The sequence below is a fragment of the Sphaeramia orbicularis genome, chromosome 17, assembly GCF_902148855.1.
Source record: "Sphaeramia orbicularis chromosome 17, fSphaOr1.1, whole genome shotgun sequence".
Classification (NCBI taxonomy): domain Eukaryota; kingdom Metazoa; phylum Chordata; class Actinopteri; order Kurtiformes; family Apogonidae; genus Sphaeramia; species Sphaeramia orbicularis.
In genome coordinates, this window is record NC_043973.1 from 20,205,531 (window position 1) to 20,229,534 (window position 24,004).

Here is a 24,004-nt window from a genome sequence, read left to right on the forward strand (position 1 = left end):
TTAACCATCAGCATTATTCCTGGCCACCTCAAGACATGCAGAAAAGGTTTTTTTAGTAGGGCTGCCTGAGAGCGAACAAAGCATGAAGGCTATATGTTAACAAAATAATCTCAGCATTTTTGAGATCAGGGTGGGTAAACAAAGGGTAATGAACTTATTCTATGAAAAAGTGCACATGTTCACAAACATATACAGCTAAGGTCAGAAGTTTACATTGTATATTTATATATATATATTACCTTGTGTATATGTTCTCAAAATTGGCTCACATCTCCATCTTGAACAATTCAACAGCTGTGTGATCATGTGTTGTTTATATTTTCTGTGTTTTATTATTTAGTCTATATTTCATATGTTCTACAGAGTAATTTCACAAGAACAAACCAGACTTATGTCTTTAATTTATTTTTCTAAAAACTGAATTCCTTAGGTTTTAACAACCAGCAAAAAAACACACTAGGTCTGAAAGGAGGCCTTAAAATTGGTTATGATATCAGTTTCTAACCCTAACCCTATTCTTAACTTTAACTTTAAGGCGGTTTAAAAACTGTAAACTTGGTGCACGTAAACATTTAATCCTCTGATTATGTAATAAAATAAATTAAAGCTGAAATTTCAAATTCTCTCTTCTATGATTCTGAATTTTCCCATTTTCCAGTTGATAATTGGCTGAACTTAACAAACTGATGGCATATTTATTAAACTTGAATGTCCACATAAATTAAATTGTTTCCTCTCTTTTCAGTCCAACGGGGAGTTATGCATCGTCTGCAGAGCTGAGTCGGTGCAGCAGTCAGCTTAGCGAGGAGGACTATGGTGGGGAGTACGGAGAGAGGGACCCCTATGATGAGAATGACTCTTACCATTCCTGCCACTCCTCTGTTAGCTATAGTAAAGGCTCTCCAGACTGGGACCTCGATGAAACCCAGGGGGCATACAGCGATGAGGGAGGTTACAGTAAAGACGGAGGAGAGGAGGCAGCTCTCTATGAGGAGGATGATGGAGGACTGTATGAGGGAGAAGAGGAGGGCCTCTATGAGGACGAGGAAATGATGTACGATGATGAGGATTTATATAATTTGGATGGAACCCTGAGCGAGGACATGGAGCCTCCTTTCACCCCCACACCAACATCAACTGCTCCTCCAGGTCTGGATGTAGCTGGCTCCAGACCTCCACTGGAGAAACAGCCCTCAATACACCAACAGCAGCCCCCTACTCAGCCTCCTAACCAAACATCTAACCAGGCTCATCCTCCTGGTATGGCCCCAGGAGCACAGCCCCCATCTGGTCAAGCAGCTACCCAACCACCTAAACAGCCCCCACCCCAAACACAGCCACAGCCTCAGCCAGCCCCCTCGGCCACATCCTTCTTCTCAATGGCCAAACCTTTAACAGCCGCTGTCACAGGTCTGGCATCAACTTTCTTGTCTTCTGTTCCTACTGCTCAACCGGCCCAGTCTCACCCTTCAGCCTCAGCCATGTCACAACAATCTTCTGCAGCCAACTCTATCCCCCCATCCCACCCAGCCACCATGGCTAACGCAGCCCCCCAGCCTCCATCCGCCACCACAGGACCTTCCCCTCAGCAGACCCAGTCTTCAACACAGCCTCAGTCCCTGTCTGGTGGTCCTGCCACCACACAGTCAGCTGCCCCTGAAGACCAGGAGCTCCAGCTAGATGAAGAACCTTGGTTAGAAGAAGAAACCATGCTGGAGAATGAAGTCCGGACACCTCCTGCCCAACCAGAGGAGATGCTCCCCATGGAGGATAGGGAGGAGCATATTGAAAGGAGCAGGCCACCAACACCAGTGGAAGAAATAGAGATGCCACCTGAGAGGTAGGAGTAAATGAAAGGAAAATTAAAAGAAATTTGGTCAGAGAAGTAAACCAAAGCAAAACCGTGGATATAGAGGTGGGCAATCTGGCAATGTCATACTGTGGGCAATTTTAATTCAACCTATACTTGGCATTTTAGAGAAATGTTATGGCTCACTGGCATTAAGTAACATTTTCTCATCAATTGAATTATTAATATCCCTTCCAAAACCAAGGAAGTGATTACGGAGGAACTGACAGGGATTGAGTGACATGATGAGGATGATACTCAGTGGATACACTACACATTTTGGTGGTGTTACTTGTATAGAAAACAGAAGACAGCATGGTAGAGAAAGATCACAATTTTACAAATCTGCAATAAAAAAAAAGTTTTCAGAAAAAATAAGTAAAAATGATTTTTCTTGTAGTCCTGTTGTCATAGAGGAACCCAAAGAGCCAGTTGACCCAGCAGTGAGAGCCAAAGAGAACTGGTTAAGACTCTACAACAAGGTTTTAGAGCAGCTTCGGGAGGTAAGTGCACCAGTTCATCCAAGTCCCAGAGCTGGTTTGAACCATATCTTTGTTCCAAATTCTAGTCCAGTCCTCCACAAAGTCTGAGTCTTCAGTGCCATAACTAATTTCAAAGATATACCAGAGTTCACAGAGTCTTAAAAGTGTCTACTAAGTCTTTGAAATATGTATGTGCAATGCATTATTTATGTAGAAAGACAGAGTACATACACTAAGTTCTTGAGTTCTATTTTTGATACTGTTTTTAGCAACACACCAGAAAGCCCACTTAATGTGCTTCATGTTCTATAATTGATACTGTTTGGTTCCCCCAAAAACCTCTGATGGCTTGACAGACCTCAAACATCTTTTTACTGTAGTTCAGGATGCATCACCGCAGCACTGTATGACTGCTTGGCAAAACTGCTTGAACTAGTTTTACACATTTAGTTTTGCTTGATCAGCTTTCACTTGCATATTTTATTCACTTATTAATTTGGTATTCATTACCTTTGAATTCAGTTGTGCAGAGGATTAATCACTTGCTTCAATGTTTATGTTCATGTATGTCGCGTTGCGTTTTTTTTTGTACACTTGGCTTCCGTTCTTTTATGTTTTATTTTTGTTTGTTTGTGCCGACCCACTTTGTTTTCTTTCCAGTTTTATGTCATTGCCATAGTGACACTCACATGCACTTTGCTCGACCATCACTGGAGCTTGCTGACAGGTAGGTGCAACCTGATCGCTGGAAAAAAAAAAAGAAAGGAAATGTTGGCCCATTATAATACATGCAGCAGATGTCTTGTTGAACTCCTCACCATTTGTTAGCGAGTAGTGTAGTGTGAAGTCTGTAGTGAAGATCTTAGTAATAAAGCAGTTTCACAATCAGGACCTGTCAGTCTAGTCATGCATTCTCATTTCATCAGAATATAAAAACTAGAGTAAGTTACAGGCTCAATCATAACCTTAATTCATTTTTTTTTTTTTTATTCAGGCTCGAGGAGAGACCTCCAGCTCACTGTGGTTTGGTAAAGGAGGGTAAGTGCCTGCTGTTACTCTAATAATATAATTTGATACATTTTTAAATTAAACAACAAATATCAAATGCTGTATATATCAACCCACTCTAAAACAACTACAAAATAGGCCAGATCAATAGTATTTTGGATTTTTTTTTTTTCTGTATTCTTTCCGGGAATCCTCTGTTGTGCTTTATTCTGATTTTAGGCTCGTTCTTATTATGGCGTTTGGCCAGTAAGTATTGAGCTGCGGTGGGCTACCCTGCCTTAGTTGGCAGGTCATTTGTTGATGAGGAAAACCTCAGAGTGGAACTGGCGCTGCATACAAAAAGAGTGCTAAGTTGGCCAAGAAAAAACTCAGCAGTGGTGTGTGGAGTATCATTCACACTATTTGAGAAGAGGAGCCTGCGTAATTAAGCTCTCTGATAAAGTCCTTGAGAACTCCTTGACACAAGTATTAAACAATGATTGGAATTATACTGGCCCTGTATAAACAAAACATAATCTCAGGAACAAACTGTGATATAATAGACACACTTGACAGAGATGAGCATGTATTTAAGTACTTAATGTTTCTAATTTGTGTATTTAGAATGGGTGGAGCACTCTACAGTATCGACAGCATGCCTGACCTTCGCAAAAGGAAAGCCATTCCTCTTGTTAGAGATCTGGTGAGAAACATACAAACACACATAAACCAATACTGTATACTAATCCTACCATAAAGTAATGTCCAAATATTGTTGTTTTTGATTGTTTACTATGGCCTCTGATTCTTCCATAGATATTTTTTTTTCAAGTGAAATTAACATATGGACAAATATCTTAACTGATCCTTTTCTCCATGGTTCTAACATTTCATATTTGATGAATACAATACCTGCTATGTCAGTTGCATTAAAGTTTTTGCTGTAATTATACTCTTCTGTTCTAGAAGCTAGGGCATAGACTCTTATGGCCATGTATTCACACACAAAAACATACTAACCAATCTGTTTCTTTTGTTCTCCACCCTTTTCTCCTTCTCCTTTTATTCTGTCTGTTGCTGCATGGCCACCTCAGGCCATGGTAAGTATTTATCTGTCCCTTACAACTGTAATACAGAATGTTTTTTGTATTTATATGCTGCACTTTTGTTTGCCCTTTGTTCTTTGTCCGAAGTCTTTGCTTTGTCCTGTTGTTTTCAGTCTCTAGTGCAGAACTCTCGTAAGGCAGGGATCACCTCTGCCATGGCTTCCACCACTCTCGGCAATGAGGAACTGGTGGGTTTCCTAATTTCAGTTGCCTATCACAATGTACAGAGCTTTCCAGACACCAATTTTTTTAACTTACATTTTTCTTCACCATCTTCTTTGCAGAAGAGCCATGTTTATAAGAAGACACTGCAGGCTCTCATCTACCCTATCTCCTCCACTACTCCACATAATTTCGAGGTGTGGACAGCCACTACTCCAACCTACTGCTATGAATGTGAGGGCCTGCTCTGGGGTATTGCTCGGCAAGGGATGCGCTGCTCTGAGTGCGGAGTCAAATGCCATGAGAAGTGCCAGGATCTGCTCAATGCAGACTGTCTGCAGAGTAAGGATCGATACTTAAAGAGGAGATACAAACCCATATCCATGCACACATTTAAGCACACACTGTTGAATATATGCATGTATTTTACTCAGGTGTACACACACACTGGCCTTCCACACAAAACCAAACCTATTTTAGCTGCTCCTCTGTATCCTTCTGCCCGATTGACATCCCATTATTCTTGTCCTCTATCCACTCTCACATTCTCCTCCCTCTTCCTTTCCAATTTATCTCCTGAGTAATGTGCTGTCATACCCCTGCCTATTTCCTCTCTCACTTCTACCCATACCCTTTGCATTCATACTGCTTTGTCTAATTCAGCTCCACAAGGGGTGACTTATCCAATTCCCATACTGATTTTGGAGTCAATCTATGCAATACATAATTCATTGGTTTCCTGCCTCAAACAAGTCTTGTAAGATCTTGATGCCAAAAACATCTGTTCATGTTTTAGACTCCAACTATCTTCTTCTCGGACCAGATCAGTGGCTAAGTGGATACAGTTTCCAGTGTAATATTAGGATGTTTGAGGTTTGACACATGGCCAAGAAATGTCAAAGACTTTTAAAATTGATCTGATGCTATCTTAACTTAGCGCTCAGCTTTTAAGTGGTGGATTGCAGGGAAATAGGACATTAGCTATTGAACCTATGAGTCATATTATCTGGAATATATTTAATACTGCCAGCTTCTCACAGCAGCTTTCTTTTTCCATCCATCTGTCTCATCAGGAGCTGCAGAAAAGAGCTCAAAGCATGGAGCAGAGGACCGAACCCAAAACATTATCATGGTCCTGAAGGACAGGATGAAGATCAGAGAGAGGAACAAGCCCGAGATCTTTGAACTAATCCAAGAAGTGTTTGGCACAGACAAATCAACACATGGCACACATATGAAACAAATCAAACAGAGTGTGCTTGACGGGACCTCCAAGTGGTCCGCAAAGATCAGCATTACAGGTGAGATCAATTACTGAAAATGGTAAGAAGATAAGAAGACATTTTTGACTACAAAGTGACTACAAAGATAATTTAAAACATTGTATTTCTAGTGGTATGTGCCCAGGGCCTGCAGGCTAAAGACAAAACAGGCTCTAGTGACCCATATGTCACTGTCCAAGTGGGGAAGACCAAAAAGAGGACCAAGACCATTTATGGCAACCTTAACCCTGTCTGGGAAGAAAACTTCCATTTGTGAGTACAGTAGAACGCTCTACCACAAAAGGTTCACTGTTTGTATTTAATTTTATGCCACTATTAAGGATTTTGCAGGTCTCAAAATGACATCCCATAATGACCCAAACGTTTTGTGTTAGGTTTTGAAATTTCATAAGTTGTGTCTGTCACTCCCTCTCGTATCGAAAGTTTCTCCTGTGAAGATAAATTCAATGAATGTTGCATTCAGTTACATATTAAGATCAAGACGTTGCAATGTAATTGAAAAAATAATAATTTCTCCATGAGCAAGCACTTGGCAACAGTGGGAAGCAAATACTGTTTTTAACAGAAAAAAAACTGTTTTTGATTTCTTATGTTTGCTCACTCTTCTGTGTCTGCTTCATGTAGTGAATGCCACAACTCCTCAGACCGCATCAAGGTTCGTGTTTGGGATGAGGATGACGACATAAAATCTCGTGTGAAACAGAGGTTTAAACGTGAGAGCGATGACTTCCTGGGTCAAACAATCATTGAAGTCCGCACTCTCAGTGGAGAGATGGACGTCTGGTACAACCTGGGTGAGTTTTCAAGATAAGAGTAAAAGCAATGGAGAATTAGGGATGGATGAGAGGTGCAGGAAGACTCCCAGAGATAACAGAACAAGAAACAGATAATTGAAGTGCTTGTCTCTCGTAGATAGAACAGATTTCAGCCAACTAAGACGGCGTGTATATCTTACTTTCATCTCACAGACAAGCGAACTGATAAGTCTGCAGTGTCAGGAGCCATTCGGATGCACATAAGTGTGGAGATTAAAGGAGAGGAGACAGTTGCTCCTTACCATGTCCAGTACACATGTCTACACGAGGTCAGTCTGACTGGACATCTTTTAAAAATGTCCCAAATCTATAATGATTATATGTATTTTAAATGATTCATATCTATGCACAAATTAAACATAACATTTGCAAGAGAACACAGTATTTCTGACTTAATTTGTCCCATTCTTTTAAAATATATTGTATTTCACATCAAAAACTGTGTAAATTCTGTTCCTGTCTTTGTTTTTTTTCCTAAACCCATGAATGCGTCAGCATATTTTAAAGGACTGTAGCAGGATGAAGAAATAGTCCCAATGACAACCCCAAATCATTGCTCCAATGAATTAAATTACCAAAATGGGACATGTTTGTTTTGTGTTTTTGTATCTGATATCCAGTTACCAAATACTGATTGGTCTATCCTATATGTTCAGCATCTTTTCCAGTACACCACTGAGGAGCAGAATGGCGGTGTAGTAAAGATTCCTGACGCCAAAGGGGACGATGCATGGAAGGTGTACTTTGAGGAGACAGCTCAGGAGATAGTGGATGAATTTGCCATGCGATATGGAGTAGAGTCCATCTACCAGGCCATGACGTCAGTCCCTCAAACATTACTCTCAGTGTTTCAAAAAACACCATCAGTCCATGATTAAAGTGATAAATTTGATCCCACCTGCTACTATAATAGCCTTATCTTTCTTATACAGTCGCGGAAAAAATTATTAGACCACCCTTTTTTTCTTCAATTTCTTGTTCATTTTAATGTCTGATACAACTAAAGGTACATTTGTTTGGACAAATATAATGATAACAACAAAAATAGAGCTCATAAGAGTTTAATTTCAGAGCTGATATCTAGCCATTTTCCATGGTTTTCTTGATAATAACCAAAATCACTTTAAGTTCTTACATCAATAGCTATGGTATTGTACTGCCAAAAACAGTGCTTTTAGGCATTCCATGTTTTCTTTTCTCTGTTTTAGTCACATGATACACACAGGAGTTAGTACTTGATTGCATAACCATTGTTTTTGATGGTCTAATAATTTTTTCCACGACTGTATGTTCTGTTTAGTAATGCCACTGGTTTATAAATGAATGTAAGGGAGCAGATAAAAGTACTGAATTTTCTTCTTGCATCTTTCATCCAACAGCCACTTTGCCTGCTTGTCGTCCAAGTACATGTGCCCAGGAGTGCCAGCTGTGATGAGCACCCTACTTGCCAACATCAATGCTTACTACGCCCATACAACGCAATCCTCCAACAATGTTTCTGCTTCAGACAGATTTGCTGCATCCAACTTTGGTGTAAGCCTCTGAGAAATACTTTCTAGAATTTAATCTGTAAATGTGTCCTTAATTTGATATGTTAAATGTTTTACTTGAGGAGATCATAGTGCTGTTTGAAAAATACATTTGTGGATTATCTTCCTCCGGGGTTGTTGATGGAAGTCAATAATGTGGCCCTACCCACTTTACCAATGATATGTTCCTTCACATGTCAGGTCTTGGGTTTGCATAGTCAACAGAGTAACACATTTTTTGTCAGTTGAGTTCCTGAGTGGTTTGTTCCTTTTTGTTTTCTTTCCTCTACAGAAGGAGAGGTTTGTCAAATTACTGGATCAGCTGCACAATTCCCTGAGGATCGACCTCTCCATGTACCGGGTAATGACGAAATTTCTCTCATCACAAGTTCTGAACATTTTCAATCTGAAGTGCCTGTTTCTGTACTGCTACAGGTGCTGTTTGTTAACTGTCTTTACTTGAAGGATTTTTGAGAGTGATATGAATAGAATTGTCCTCCTAAGCTCACCAGTAATATTTTTAACCAAAGATTTAAAGTTTACAAACATTTATGCAGTTTTTAATTGCCTGTAAATTTGTTTTTCAGAATAACTTCCCAGCCAGCAGTCCTGAAAGACTACAAGATCTCAAGTCTACTGTTGACCTGTTGACAAGCATAACTTTCTTCAGGATGAAGGTAAGAATTGCTAAAAGACTAACCTTTTCCTTTATCTTCTTTTCTATTTCTTAGTACTTAACTCTAGAACGATTACATTGCAAATTTCCAGTACTTTCTGGAAAGTAACCTGAGGCACAAACTGAAAATGAGCTTAACATTACCCTATCTAAATTGGGGCTATTCTCATGAAACTGTGCATTCCTTTTAATAAAAATGGTGCAACTTTTGCAGCTCATTGAGTTTATGGTTGAAATCCCATAGAGGTAACACCCTGCCGAAGCTTTGTGGGTTTGACAGCATTTGTAAGGTGTTTTGGATTCAACCATATGCTTTCTTCCACTTGTGTTCAGGTTCAGGAGCTGCAGAGTCCCCCCAGGGCGAGCCAGGTGGTGAAAGACTGCGTCAAAGCCTGTCTCAACTCCACCTATGAGTACATTTTCAACAACTGCCACGACCTCTACAACAGGGAATACCAGACGGACCCTGTAAGTCTGTGTGTGTGTGTGTGTGTATGCGTGTGTGTGTGTATATAGAAAAAAATTGTGTGTTCAGATGTTATAGTTGAATTATGCATTGCAGTGCAGCTACTTTGCTATACTAACATAATACTATAAATGGTTAATAATATCTGCAGGACAGTATCTCCTTTATTAAACTGTAAAGTTCCCTTTGTGATGGAAGTGTTTATATTTTGACTAGTATTAAATTAGTAATGACTTTTCCCTCTTTCTCATTCTAGTCAAAGGCTGTCCCTCCAGATGAGCAGGGTCCAAGCACTAAAAACTTAGATTTCTGGTCCAAACTCATCACCCTCATTGTGTCCATCATAGAAGAGGACAAAAACTCATACACTCCATGTCTCAATCAGTGAGTCTATACTTCAAAATCAAATAAATCTTTCCATTTTTAACATGCAAAGACAGAGCTGGATCTGATGACGTAAAACAAGGTGCAGTTATTTTGTGATGTATTGAAAGAGAAGCAGGAGTGTATTAGGAGAGTCCAGAGCCAAAAGAGAAATAGACCAGACAGTGAACAGTATGGGTTTATTTTGAGGCTTCCTGGCAAATACATAATGAATATAAACAAGGGACTATGACGTCATGTGAAAAAAGCACATCTTATTTTAACATCATACAACACTATCTTTTATTGCAAATCTCAATTGACGCACACTGTTAAATGTGTGATTAATTATATAATAAATTTAAATGAGCTTAAAGGGCTTGGGTAATAGCTTTTTGTTAATTTCTTATTTACCTTGGTGTATTTATCATACTGTAGCTGCAAAAGAAATACAGATGAAACATTAAGCAGTTGCATAGAATCGAGGCTGCTTTTTCTGTTAAATAATAAAGTAGCATTACAAGATGTAGAGCTGAATTTAACACTGAGCTCTTTGCTGCCTCCTATAGGTTTCCTCAGGAACTGAATGTCGGCAAGATCAGCGCTGAGGTGATGTGGAATATGTTTGCACAAGATATGAAGTATGCTATGGAGGGTAGGTTTCTCTCTCTCTCTCTCTCTCTCTCTCTCTCTCTCTCTGTGTGTGTGTGTGTGTGTGTTGGACGACAGGTCAGTGGGGTTAAAATGACTTCAGAGAATAACAGAGACAGTGTGGGTTTTGTTTTTTTTTTTTTGTAAACTTTACAAGTAGCGAGGTCAGACATTAATATTAAAGAGTAACTCCCTGATTCTTCCTTTGTCTTTGATATTCAGAACATGAGAAGCAACGCCTATGTAAAAGCGCAGATTATATGAACTTGCACTTCAAGGTGAAGTGGTTGTATAATGAATACTGCAAGGAGCTAACCACTTTCCAGAAGCATGTGCCTGAATATCCAGCGTGAGTATTTTAATAACTGCACTGCTTTCTCCAGAATTAAACTTTTAATGCTATAAACAGACACTGAGATCAGCCCCGCATCCTCTCTTTTCTGCAGCTGGTTTGAACCATTTGTCATCATGTGGTTGGATGAAAATGAGGAAGTGTCCAGAGATTTTCTCCACGGAGCCCTGGAGAGGGACAAAAAAGACGGGGTAACTGCTTTCACCTACATCCTTTACATATAAATCCCTAAGGTACTGACATAAAAAACAAAAAAAAAATCACAAGAGACAGCCATGGTTATAGCTTACATTGCAGCAAATATTATGGTAAGATTAGCCTTTATTGTCTCCCTTAGGAGAAAGTTTTCACAGGTGTAGCAGCTGCACAGGGCGTCTCCACACAATACATCTGCATACAAGTACAGTCAAACCGGATTTTATAACTCACACAGATCTGTGGTTACCAGTGCATACAGACTAAAAACATTGCACATAAGCCCTGGGTTGTACATTTCCCCCAAATGAAGCCTTAATGTTGAATAATGCAAATACAGTTCATCAGTATATGGCAAATGCTGTTATGTATCAATAAGGAAAAACACCACACTATACTCAACAACTCCGACAAGAAATGGGATTTTTATCAGTGCCAGTTTTCCACAATTTGGTATGTAGAAATGGGAACATTTTTTTTTCTTTTTGCTGCACGTACACTGTGGCCCATAAAGTTATAGAAATGTAATATTTTTACCTCTTCTCATGAAATGATTGTGACAAGGTGATTTATTCTTGATAGATAAAATGTAATTGGTACTCTGTATGTAATCATTGCACCAGGTGGTTACTGTGTGTGTATGAAAAGGAATAAAAAGAGGAATGTGTCTGAAAACAAAATTATTCCAACTTTATGGGTAACAGTGTATTTGGAACCGTTTACAAGATGCATTAAATCATATTTTGCCCCTGTAGATTTTAAATTTTTCATATTAAAATTATGATCATTGATTAGGTTCTGTAAAATGTGCATATTTGTTATCCTTTACACATTTTCTTGCTATGCTGTGCTCTTGACATCACGAAAAATGAGGCCATGTCCTCAAAAGTTATTCAAAGATTAAACAACGAATAGAAAAGAAACAAAAAGAAGAGAAGAAACAGGTGGTCATGTGGAACCAAACTTTAACTAAAACTCAATTCTGCTGAAAAGGGAATAAAATATGAAAGCTTAGATTTAACCTGCTACCTGCAGCATCCATCCCTGGCTAAAAAAATGTATTCATGCATTTCTCATGCAAATCGGTGTTTCACATCAGCTGTCCTGACTCAGCACATTTCAGGCCGAGAAGAGCAGGCTGAAGGCCTCAAGGCAATCAATAATGACTCAATACCAAAGGCAAATGAAAAAACTTTACTGCAGAGAAGAGCAGATGCTGCCGCACAAGTCAATGTACACACACCCACACACATCACGTACCCACTCACGCCGTGTCTCGCTCACTTCTACATATCCACACAGGAAGAAGGTCGATACAAAGCAGCTGAAGATTCTCCCAGCTCATATGTCAGCAATCCTTTGGGTCCAATTACTGTCGCCTCAGGCAGCTTTTGCTTTCCTGTGTCAGCGAAACAGCAGTCCCCAGGCCCAGTCACATACCATAACACCACTCACTTCTGGGCTAATGGCTGCGCTGTTAATAAGGGCCCTGCTCCCCATCATAACCCTCTTATTGTGTCCATCGTTTGCTTTGATTTAGACCTTACATTACTATGTGTGAGCTTCTCCCATGGGTGTCTCCCGTGAGAATCAAATTCTTTACATTCAGTGTTTCTCGAGCTCAGCTAATTCTACTGCAGCATCAGCACCGCAAAACATCTTCTCCCTTCACACTTTTTCCCTCTGGTCCCCTTTCTTTCTTCTCGTGCTTCAGTTCCAGGTCACATCAGAACACGCTTTGTTCTCCTGTTCAGTGGTGGACGTGTTCTCTCAGCTCAACCAGAGCTTTGAAATCATTCGCAAGCTGGAGTGTCCTGACCCTCAAATTGTTGGCAACTACATGAAGAGATTCGCTAAGGTGATGAGTTGAATGATCCCTCTTAATATCTTTACGTGAGCATTTGTTCTATATGCAACTCTCCCGTTTTACTCCTTATGCTTAAATACATTCTTTAATTTCTTTCTTAGACCATTGGCAATGTTCTGCTGTCGTATGCTGACATCATTGCAAAGGACTTTCCAAATCATGTCAAGAAGGAGAAAGTGGTAGGTGTAAAAAAAAAAAAAAAAAAAAATGGAAGACATACAACAGCATGTAAGAGTAGAGTAGTACAAGTTAACAGATGGAAAATAGTGTTAACAAAAGCAGTTAATGATTAAAGAGTTTCATCTGAATTCCATCAAGACTTAGTTTAAAGATGGTTGCAGTTCTGTGCATGTGGTTGGGCTGATTAATTTCAGCACAATAAACCACTCTCTGCTCTAATAGCTGTGTCCAGGTTGCAGTGTTTCAAAGTGAATTGTGTAATTAGCTGAATGTGATGTAGACTCTGGGAAAGTGGGCTGCACTCCCAGAGAGACCGGCAGCCTCGGAGGAGCAGTAATTACTGAAAACTTCTGCCCTGCGTCATCATGGGTGATTTTGCCAAAGAGGCACTATAAAAAGTTAGGATGACTAACCTTGAGTGATTACAATAAAAACCTGAAAGCAGGAGGAGGAAAGAGAGAGAGTGACTAGGTAATGATTTTGCTTTTTTCCTCTCAGCCGTGCATCATCATCAATAACATCCAGCAGCTCAGAGTCCAACTGGAAAAGATGTTTGAGGCCATGGGAGGCAAAGATGTAAGTTTCCATCCACGATGCTCTTGCTATGGTTGTATTTACACAACACAGTGTGTATTCATCCTGTTTCCATATCCCCCTGTAGCTCAATGTAGAGGCTAGTGATTTCCTTAAGGAGCTGCAGAACAAACTCAATAGCGTCATGGATGACCTGAGCCGAATCTTTGCTGTCAGGTCTGTAATAAAAGGATTTTACTGGCTGTTCATACCTGCTTGAAACTGAGAAATGCTGTCTTTTTATTTGATGTCTTTTTAAAGTCTGTGTTCTGTGTGCAATGTCGTCTAGCTTCCAGCCCCAGATTGAGGACAATGTGCGGCAGATGGGAGACATCTTGGCACAGGTCAAAGGTCAGACTGTTCCAGCCAATGGTAGTGTGGTTCAGGAGGCAGACAATGTTCTGCAGCCCATCATGGACTTCCTGGACAGCAAGTGAGTAGGAATGTGTATCAAACATCTGTACATTTTGAGAAGTGGTGATCAGTTTGAAGTAAATTTTTTGAAAGCCTCAACCTTTTTTTTTTTTTCCTAAAACAACCTAATATTATAAAAAAGACAAAGGACATTGTTTGGCCATAACAAGAGAATACACTGATTGAATGTTGCTGCTTTCGTCTCTGTGTGTTTTAGTCTGTCGCTGTTTGCAAAGATCTGTGAAAAGACCGTCCTGAAGCGAGTACTGAAGGAGCTGTGGAAGCTGGTGATGAATACAATGGAGAAAACAATTGTGCTTCCAACTCTCACTGACCAGACGGTGTGTAATAAACCCAGACATCCTTTTTTTCTTTCATTTTTCCACCCACATCTTTTCTAATTTTCATCACTTTTATTGTAATTGTACTCTGACCATCTCGCCATTACCCCATTCTCTCTCTCTTCCTCCTTTCTGTAGGTTATTGTAAGTATGTGGATGTGTTGGCATGTGTGTGTGCAGCCTCTGTAAGCATGAACAAAAACACTGTCCATCTTTAATCTAGGCTGTTTTATTGTTGTCTGTAGTCTTTCTCATGGTTGTCTTCGCTATCTCTGATGGCAGCATGGTGCACAAGAGACAACACTACTTGCCTTAAAGCTCCTCCAGTATAAATTGAACTTTACACTAAAGCACCTAAACCTTCTGTCTCTCCTTTAAGAAAGCATTACTAAATCCAAACATTCATATGTTGTAAGTTTTATTTGAAAGATCTTTTTAATACTGAATGTGTGAATGAATGATGTTATTTTAGGAGTTTTCCTTCTGCCCCATACACATTTCAGACTCATCTCTGGTGTCTTTTGCTGTTTCTCCTCACCGATCCTCCTGAATTCACGTCTCACTTTGCAGAATGTCCTAATTTGCACATCTCTCAAACACCACTCTTTGATTCTTTGTACCTACTTACTGAAGTCTGTCTCCCTTTAACAGGGCACTCAGATGATCTTCAATGCTGCTAAAGAGTTGGGCCAACTCTCCAAACTCAAGGTGCGTCAAGCAGAAGGCAGGACAAAATGCTTAATGTAGCTCAAGTCTGGACAGCATTTAACTTACCGCTTTGTGTTTGTTTGTCTGTCCTGCAGGAGCACATGGGCAGAGAGGAGGCCAAGGCTCTGACTCCAAAACAGTGTGCAGTAATAGAGCTGGCACTGGACACTATTAAGGTAGGGTGTCTTAGAACAGCTGGTAGAAGGGCTGGTAATCACAAATTACACTGCCATATAGGCAGAATTCCTGTGGGGCCTTAAAAAGTCTTGAATTTACAAATCTGCATTTAATACCTTAAAAAAAGTCTTTAAAATCTGTTAAATTTGATATGGTAGGTCTTAAGTCATGTTGCCATAAACTTATTGGCTATATTGTGTTTAAATGTGACTGTCCAAGCAGCAAAGAAAGTAAAGTTAGTCGACTCAGTTCCACCCATTCCAACCCGACAATTTATATCGAAATTAGGAACCAGTCATCGCTAACTTTGCAGCCCTTGATGAGAAACGACTCAGAACGGCGGGAATCAAGGTGTGAATAAATCAATACATTTTCCAAAATTCTAGGAGTCGCGCATTTTGCCAGTATGGCTGTGAAATTGACATTAAATTCTGTTCTAAGTAGTCTTAAAAAGGTCTTAAAAAGTCTTAAATTTAACTTATTGAAACCTGTAGGATCCTTGTATTTAGATATATGCAATAGTATCACCTCACTGAGAATGATGGTATCACAATACAGTGATTAGGTGATGCTTGATATCCAATACTGTGTAGGCCACCATCAAATTTGTTGCTTTAGTGAAGTTATAATGGCCATACATATGCATGATTGATTTAGTGTGTAAACGACAATAAAACAAAAATTCATAAATAAACTTTAGCTTTAGTATTTAGTCACCTCCCTTTGTACTTCACATGCGTTGAACTCGGTATGAGATTTACCTCATTAATCTTTTGTTTTATTACACCATGTTTCATTTACATGTGAAATGATTTATGTTCGGGTTACTTTTTGTTAAGGGAACAAAGTTCACACTAAATACTGACTTTTGTCTGTACAAGCCGTTTAGATTTTTTTATGTTTTTTTTTTAGCTGTGTACATGTTTCCTGTGTTTTCCTGTTATTTTACCTTACTTTTTCCATTACAACCCTAGAAAAAGAACACACTACAGATAGCCTAAGACTTTCACACAATACTATCCTACAAAACAGTAACCTGCAGTATATCACAATCTCTGTGTAACTGAAGAAAAGTGTATAGAATGTGAGCTTCTGTGGTTCAGTGTGTAAGATTTAGGGGGTTTAGGAGGATCTAATTGCAGAAATGGAATAGGATATTCATCATTATGTTTTCATCAGTGTGTAACAGAGTATAACGTGATGAAGCACTGTTTTCTATGGTACATCATTTTTATAGGGGTTTTTTTGTTTGTTTGTTTTGTGGCATCCAACATCTGGATAGATTACTATTACCTACTTGTTTGTCCAGGGTTAGTGCTCCTTTAACTAAATGTCATGGAGGAATAATTCTAATACTGGCTCCAATTATAGGGACTTTTCCCATTTTTTGCAGCCACTGTAGGCTGTGCATGTGGGGGTGTATTCAGTTGGTTCCAGTCTCAAACTTCACAAGATGTCACTTGAACCTTTAACACACACAAACCATAACATTCATGTCCATGTGTAACATGAGTTTTTATTCAAATATCAATATTTTGTGCCCATGTGTTACTAATACACAGCCTGATTTAACGAAGCAAAAAGGTCAAATCCATCCATTGTATAATTACTGCAGCGATTAATGCGTTTTAGCTGAAACAAGTTATTTAACCTGAACTGAAGCAGTGAGTAGCTTCTCATTTTGTTAAACTCCATCAACCCCATCCTCCATTAATCCAAAAGTGGAGCAGTAGAGAAAGGTCATGTGGTCAATGAGTCCAGATTAACCCTGTTCCAGAGTGATATGTGCATCATGATGGTCACAACCCATGGATTGGCCACCAGAGTCTAGACCTTAACCCCATGGAAATAAAAGACATTGCATAAGCTCATTGAAAAGATGCCACAGCGAAGGAAAAGTAGAGATAAAAGGGGTCCAACAAAATTAGAGTTTGGGTCTTTTTTTGATCAGGTTGTGTGAATAGCAAGGGGAATAAGATAAAAAAAAAGACTCTATAATATAATCTATCTCTAATATTTTGTTTCAGTCCTAGATGGGAGCTACAGTAATGTTGTCAACAGATTGCAGTTGCTTTAATGACTTGTTTAGTATTTCTTAACCAATTAGATTTTTACGACACAGTTCTAAAGTTAACTAGATTATTGCAGCTGGTTGTTGGTTTGGCTATAGTTTTACATTTTCCCCCTCCAGGCAGTTCTCCCTGCCAATATTTCTGTCTCCTTTTGCTGTTCACATACTATCTTCAATCACATACTATCTTCAATACCACTGTCATATGTCATGTCTGGTTCACAGCAATACTTCCATGCCGGCGGTGTCGGCCTGAAGAAAACATTCTTGGAAAAAAGCCCAGATCTGCAGTCTCTGCGCTACGCTTTGTCTCTGTACACCCAGGCAACAGACAAGCTCATCAGGAAGTTTGTCCTTTCTCAGAACGCTCAGGGTACGACTTCAAACAGTAACACATCCACAAACAGCACACAGTGACATCACAGGTTCAGAAAGTTTCACGTAAAAGAACATTCGGAGTTTCTTATAAACCTCCACCTCTTATTCTTACTGTTACCACGGTTTATGGAATTAAATGGGATTATGGGATTAAATAGAATAAATTTCTTACAGTGTCGAGAGCAAATGTTTCATTCATCGCTTCAGTGACTTACAGTGCAATGCTGGAAAATGCAAATGCTTACTTTGTTCTGTCTCCTCTCAGTGCATGGAGGGAAAGGGGTCAGATACACGGCAAATGAAGACACGCCGCCAGAGAAACGTACGTGTCAGCAGTGTAATGTAAAATCTGCATGTCCCCAAGAGCGATCCACAGAAGCACACACTGGCTAAGACATCTGTGTGATCAAACTGTCAGAAAGTAAAGATAACCCGAGACAGTGAGCAGTGTTCGCCTCTGGCACATCCTCAGCTCTCATTCTGCCTCTTCCCTTCCCCCATTTTACTTGGCTTTTATCATCTTACTAAATAAAACTGCAACTCATGAGTGGGACCATCTGTGGTAGAAAACACAGGGACATGACGGTCCAAATAGTAAAGTCAGTCAGAGATTGAAAAGTTTGCCAATAAAGAATAAAAAACAGCATCTGAGGCATTTATGGCAGTAGATTAATCAGCTAAACAAATTGAGATCTGAAAACTGTGTTGGAGCATGAATTCCTTCAGTTTTCACTCATTTTTCTATTCCTTCAGTGGCAATAGAGTGTCAAGTACGAATTACCAGCTATTACTGAATTACAGTTTGCCATTTGCTCAGCATTAGAGCTGGCACCAATGCTGCTTCACCCGGCCAAGACCTGCTCTTCTGATTATCATAGAAAACCTGTGTGTGTGTGTGTGTGTGTATGGGTCTTTTATAGTCTGTGTGTGTGTGTGGATAGTTTCTGCACGTTTAAATTTAGTTCCCAATCTGCTGATGCATCCCAATTGTTCGAGTCATATATCTCAGGTGTCCTACTTTATGACCTGCAAAAAAAAAAAAAAAAAAAAACAGCTTACAGCCCCACTAACGGGCACAGAGCAAACACACCCTCGCTCACATTCAGCTACTTAATGGCCATGTCTTCACAGCATCTGGAGTGGATGCGGTTGGCGAGGTGGTCATGCACGTGGATATCTTACCCCAACCCAACGGAGAACACAAGATCAGTGTGAAAGGTAAAAAGCATCGCCATCTTGTGTTTAAGAAGATTTCTCTGTGTTGTGTGTGTCTTGTCCTGTTCAGACTCACAATGCAAAACTGTCTTTTGTCCCACAGTGGTGGCGGCAAATGACCTGAAATGGAAGGCGCAGGGTTTCCGTCCTTTCGTGGAGGTCTACATCATCGGTCCTCACCTCAGTGATAAGAAGAGGAAATTTGCCACAAAGTCTAAAAATAACAGCTGGTCGCCAAAGTTCAATGAGAGCTTCCAGTAGTGAGTGTCCACTGTGGCTGTTCGATGTCATCTCACATTTCATTAGATCTGACAAAAGTGAATCAAATACTCTGCACATGTACATTTACAGGAGGAGTTTGATATGTTTCTAGGATGATTCCTGAGTCATTTTTGTCTTGATTACTGATACGCTTTAAAATACATGACTTGGTGTAAAGGCACTTTGTATAAAATGTAAAAACAAAGGACTACGAGGGCTGTTCAATAAGTTCATGGCCTCACCCAGAAATACTGGTTGTTATAATACAGGATGTTACATTCTTTCGTGATGGGATAGTGATGCTTGAACATCTATGGACCAAGTGCATTGCTGTAAATGGAGATTATGTTGAAAAATAAAATATAAATTATCAGTCTGTGTTGTTCTGTTCTGGGTGAGGCCATGAACTTATTGAACAGCCCTCGTAGGCATCCACTTGACCCCACCTCAGTGACAAATATATTTTTTTCTCCGCTACATCAGCTTTATTTATTTATTTTTTTATAATTCATATGTGTGATATACTGGAGGATGAAATGTTCTTTTATGGATTGAGAAAATTCTTTAACTTTTTTTAACTAAAACATGCTACATAAACTTATAAAACTCCTGATTCATTTTAAAATGCATTGTCACAAAGCTGAAATCAGGCCTGTTTTTGGAAGTCATGAAAAAATGACTTTTCAGAGACATGTGTTTCTGACGGGACAGTGACAATACAAGTATACGATGCATTACTGTAAGTTAAACTCCGTAACAGGATATAAACTATTTCAAATGAGCTCAAACATCTACAGCAGTAAAATATAACTTATACATTAATGCAATAGTAAAATAAATCAGAAAATATTAACAACATGAAGTGTTTTACTGCACAGTGACTACTTTTACTCATTTGCTGGTAATACATACGCACTTACAAAACTTTTACTCGTAGTGGCTTATTATTTTTTCTGAATACTTGTTCCACCACTGACTCCTCCTCTCTGTTTGCTTTGTGTGTTCAGTTCTCTGGGCACTGAGGTCGGTCCAGAAAGCTATGAGCTGCAGGTGTGTGTGAAGGACTACTGCTTTGCCAGGGAGGACCGTACCGTGGGCATGGCCGTTCTGCAGGTGAAGGACATAGCCAACAAAAACAGTGTCACCTGCTGGCTGCCGCTGGGCAGACGCGTCCACATGGATGAGACGGGCCTGACCGTGCTGCGAATCCTGTCTCAGCGCAACAACGACGACGTGGCCAAGGAGTTTGTCAAGCTCAAGTCGGACCAGCGCTCGGCTGAGGAGGGCCGCAGCTGAAGGAAGTCACATGTGCACAAAAACACAAGAGACTTACCTGACACACATAGTATTATACACACATATAGTTCTCATACCTACAGAGATAAACAACCATGTGCAATACATAAGCACACACATGAAAATGCTCTCTTGTACATATATCTGCATACATTGCAATGTTATCAATGCAAAATGAATAAATATGTTTATAAAAGTTCATATTTAATTTTAAATATTTGGACAGTTGCCCTAATCAGACCTCTAGGCTTTAAGTGAGCCTCACATTAGCAAGCACTTCAATCACTCACTTAATCTTTCCTATAAGACGTCACACCTTTTATATGCTGTACATTTAGATGTGATATAATGCGACGCAGAACAACAACAAAAACCATGTGAATAGTTTGAGAACGACCACTTTGCACTTTTGCTTCTCTGTGTCTTCAGGAGAGCAGTCTTTGCCTAGCTATGCTCTGTCCGTCCGTCCGCTTGCCTGCCTGACTGTGTGTCGTTCTTTCAGTCCGTTGTTCTTTCCCTCCCCCCCTCCCGTCGTTTGCTCTGCGTAGTCTTCCCACGACGTGATGTGTTGTGTTCAGTCGAAGTTAAGGCGCAGATCTAAGATCAGTGTCCGAACGCCCAAAATGTCCAGTAGAAGAACCACAGCACTGACCTTAGATCAGTGTTCAGGGGCAACATCTCTGCTCGTCTGTCCTGTTATGAACGTTCTTGCATGTTGACCCCAGGAACACTGTGACATACTTTGCTGTAACCATAGCAACCGTTCCCCTCTCCCGTAAAAAAAGGGTGCCTCCAGTATTTTACCAGTAAGCATGGTGCACATAACCCTGGTACAGTTATTACTTAACTCATCTTCATTTTCAGACTAAAGAAAAAATGCTGAGACATAGTCACGTGACTTGAAGGAAGAAAATGAGGCCACAACGTGCATTTTTTAAAAAACGTTTCTTGCTTCATATCACTACAGCAGAGCAATACCCCGGAGTATGAGATATCCACACCCTTAGAGTACACATTAACTTCACAAAGGGCTACAGGATCAGTGGACTGGGATGTCAGTTTACACACTAATACATGCTGTCCATGCTTCTGTTGGCAACTTGTCCACCAAGTTCCCATCCAGCTGTTCTGCCATAGAGACACCACCACACCGCAGACACACTAGAGTTTAGAAAGTCTGTCACGAGTAACACTGTGGAGGAACTTCAAATAAATCCACAGCCAGAAGTGGACACACGATGCAGGCCGCTAAATAAACGACAGCCCAGTGGAGTGTTTTCCTCCTGCACACGTTATCTAAACCCATCTTCTAAAGGCAATAGTGGTTTGTACGTTCACGTAACCATGTGGTTTTTGTGAACAACCCCTCTGTGAACACTGCTCTGTCTTTTGTTATTGTGTGCGTGCATGTGTGTGAAGGTGTGTGTGTTTGTGGGTTGATTGTCATAGCTGCAAAATCAGGCTCTAAGATTATGAGCAATATATTGTACCTACATACCCAAAATGTATGCGCTGTTAATAACAAGAGTAGAAACTGCAATATCCAGATCCAAGGAATGGGAAACTTATGATTCTTTTTTTTTTAAATCACAAAGATATTTTTGTTATGGACTCATAAAATCCCCATTCCCGCTAGAAGTGTGTAAGCGTTTTATCAGATGCGTGGGACATATTTTGGAATAATGGTTGAAAAAAAAAAATAACAAAAAATAAGGGAAGGGTTTTTGTCCTTGAATTATATTTGCTTTTAGAAGGACCAAATCTGCACGAACCAGAGCTCATTTTTGTTTGATTCCAAGAAAAAAAAAAAGCCATCAGAGTCACCGCCAAGCATTTATTTAAGTATTAGTTTCAGTCTTGCTGTCATGTTATGTGTTGATGAATCCCTTTAGCTTTCACTGCAAAAAGTGAGCAAAAACTCATAGTCCAGATCGTGTCGTAGTCTCTTTGTGAAATCCAAAATGATGTCAGTGACAGGTGTAAGCAGGCGGAGGTAACGCTGCAGGGCGACGTGTGGAGCTCCTGTACACTATACGACACCAGGCATCATCACTGCTGGCCTGTCACATGTTGTCCTTACTAAATACTGCTGAATTTTACCAAAAAAAACATGTTCTGAATGTTATTTATCCTCAGCAGAGCCTTCTCTCTAGTTCAAGGGATAGTTCGAACCAGAGCCACAACTAACTAGGAAAACGCCAACACATGCCTTTAATTTAGGCGTCCAAATTCCACTTAACTTTATTTTTGTTTCATCCATTTTATCAGTCCTGCTTGTTTTTTTTTTGTTTGTTTGTTTGTTTTTTTTAAGTGAAAGCCTTGTTGTGTGTCGTTGCCACTTTTGACACACAGTGCTGTTAACTTATTTTCATGTTATTAAAGTAATCCCAGGGCTCAAGACAAAAACTTGACATGTCAGGTTTTAGCAGAAAAAAAAAAACCCATAGAATAACATCATGGCGTGTTTTTGATCATCCAGTACGGGGCTTGTTGGTTGCCTGCTTTCATGTATGTAAGCATATAGACACACACACACACTCATGACACACCGACACACATCAAAACACCAATCTATGCTCAAGCACAAAAGGGCACATGTAAGATGACACACATGCATGCATGCACGCTGACACAACTCTGTGGAGACCAATGATGCCCACCCTGTGAATAGAGTCAACTACAATTGCATGATGGGAAACTTAACTGTGCCAGCACGTGTCTCTTTGATGTTACTTGACATATTCTTTCCTTTGCTTTTCAATTTCCAAAGCTATGTAATGAAAACTCATCCTTTTTCTTTTTAAACGGCTTGTGAATACGTCATCTGTAACCAATATGAATGTAGTGTGAACACAGAATTCGCATGAGAGAATTATTTTCTACTGAGGATGTTTCTAATTTGTTTCTTATCATTATTGATTGTTCTTTAATGAGGATGAAGTGGACCTGGAATGCAGCCTGACTGTGATCTGCTTCCTATTAAAAGGACATTTGTGTCACAACATGTCGACTTTATTCTTCCTGTGCTTATTTGAAGCTCTGTGGTTGGATTTGTTTTTCTGTTTTTTTGGTTTGGTTTGTTTTGGGGTTTTTTTGTTTTTGGCCTGCCCCCCCTACAATTGGAGGAAACTTTATTTAAATTATTTACAAATACTGTTTACTCCCAACTGGCCCACATCCACCCCATCCCTTAGACCAGGGCTGTCAAACTCATTTTAGTTCAGGGGCCACATTCTGCTCAATATGATCTCAGGTGGGCCAGAACAGTAAAATAATAACGGTGAAAAAACTAAAATTAAATCATGATAATGTTTACATCTACAAAAATCTGAAAAACATGAACAACTGGAAATACAAGTGCAATTTTAACAATATTATGCCTCAGTGGTAAAATTCCAATTACTTATCTTAAGACATTTCGGGTTATTCACATTTTTTGTAAAAGAATAGTTTGTTAAAATAAACATTTTCATGTAATTTTACTTTTTTATGCTAGAACAAAGAGAAAATTTGCTGTTTTCATTATTTATAGGTTTAATATGATAGTATTTTACTGATCTGACCCACTTCAGATCTAATTGGTCTGTATGTGGAATCTGAATTAAAA

At 39.7% G+C, this 24,004-nt stretch overlaps 1 protein-coding gene across 3 annotated transcripts in view; it reads left to right on the forward strand.

The window, feature by feature from the left end:
- The window catches only part of LOC115436922 (protein unc-13 homolog A), a 36,584-nt gene extending 13,177 nt beyond the window's left edge, over window positions 1–23,407 (forward strand). The window contains exons 10-43 of one of the 3 annotated variants that reach the window (XM_030159923.1): window positions 746–1,840; window positions 2,250–2,352; window positions 3,326–3,369; window positions 3,943–4,021; window positions 4,413–4,418; window positions 4,538–4,612; window positions 4,709–4,928; window positions 5,660–5,887; window positions 5,980–6,121; window positions 6,494–6,663; window positions 6,838–6,953; window positions 7,341–7,504; window positions 8,064–8,217; window positions 8,506–8,574; window positions 8,801–8,890; window positions 9,223–9,357; window positions 9,612–9,739; window positions 10,288–10,373; window positions 10,592–10,718; window positions 10,816–10,912; window positions 12,631–12,774; window positions 12,885–12,962; window positions 13,462–13,539; window positions 13,625–13,713; window positions 13,826–13,969; window positions 14,168–14,293; window positions 14,675–14,678; window positions 14,940–14,999; window positions 15,095–15,175; window positions 17,473–17,620; window positions 17,891–17,947; window positions 18,757–18,843; window positions 18,944–19,100; window positions 20,109–23,407. In XM_030159923.1, coding sequence (XP_030015783.1) covers window positions 746–1,840; window positions 2,250–2,352; window positions 3,326–3,369; window positions 3,943–4,021; window positions 4,413–4,418; window positions 4,538–4,612; window positions 4,709–4,928; window positions 5,660–5,887; window positions 5,980–6,121; window positions 6,494–6,663; window positions 6,838–6,953; window positions 7,341–7,504; window positions 8,064–8,217; window positions 8,506–8,574; window positions 8,801–8,890; window positions 9,223–9,357; window positions 9,612–9,739; window positions 10,288–10,373; window positions 10,592–10,718; window positions 10,816–10,912; window positions 12,631–12,774; window positions 12,885–12,962; window positions 13,462–13,539; window positions 13,625–13,713; window positions 13,826–13,969; window positions 14,168–14,293; window positions 14,675–14,678; window positions 14,940–14,999; window positions 15,095–15,175; window positions 17,473–17,620; window positions 17,891–17,947; window positions 18,757–18,843; window positions 18,944–19,100; window positions 20,109–20,397 — 4,870 coding nt within the window. In that variant the 3' untranslated portion in view covers window positions 20,398–23,407. Of the gene's footprint in view, window positions 1–745; window positions 1,841–2,249; window positions 2,353–3,325; window positions 3,370–3,942; window positions 4,022–4,412; window positions 4,419–4,537; window positions 4,613–4,708; window positions 4,929–5,659; window positions 5,888–5,979; window positions 6,122–6,493; window positions 6,664–6,837; window positions 6,954–7,340; window positions 7,505–8,063; window positions 8,218–8,505; window positions 8,575–8,800; window positions 8,891–9,222; window positions 9,358–9,611; window positions 9,740–10,287; window positions 10,374–10,591; window positions 10,719–10,815; window positions 10,913–12,630; window positions 12,775–12,884; window positions 12,963–13,461; window positions 13,540–13,624; window positions 13,714–13,825; window positions 13,970–14,167; window positions 14,294–14,429; window positions 14,436–14,674; window positions 14,679–14,939; window positions 15,000–15,094; window positions 15,176–17,472; window positions 17,621–17,890; window positions 17,948–18,756; window positions 18,844–18,943; window positions 19,101–20,108 lie in introns of all 3 variants that reach the window. The other 2 variants (XM_030159924.1, XM_030159925.1) reach the window with 2 other exon arrangements.
- Window positions 23,408–24,004: the final 597 nt, after the last annotated feature.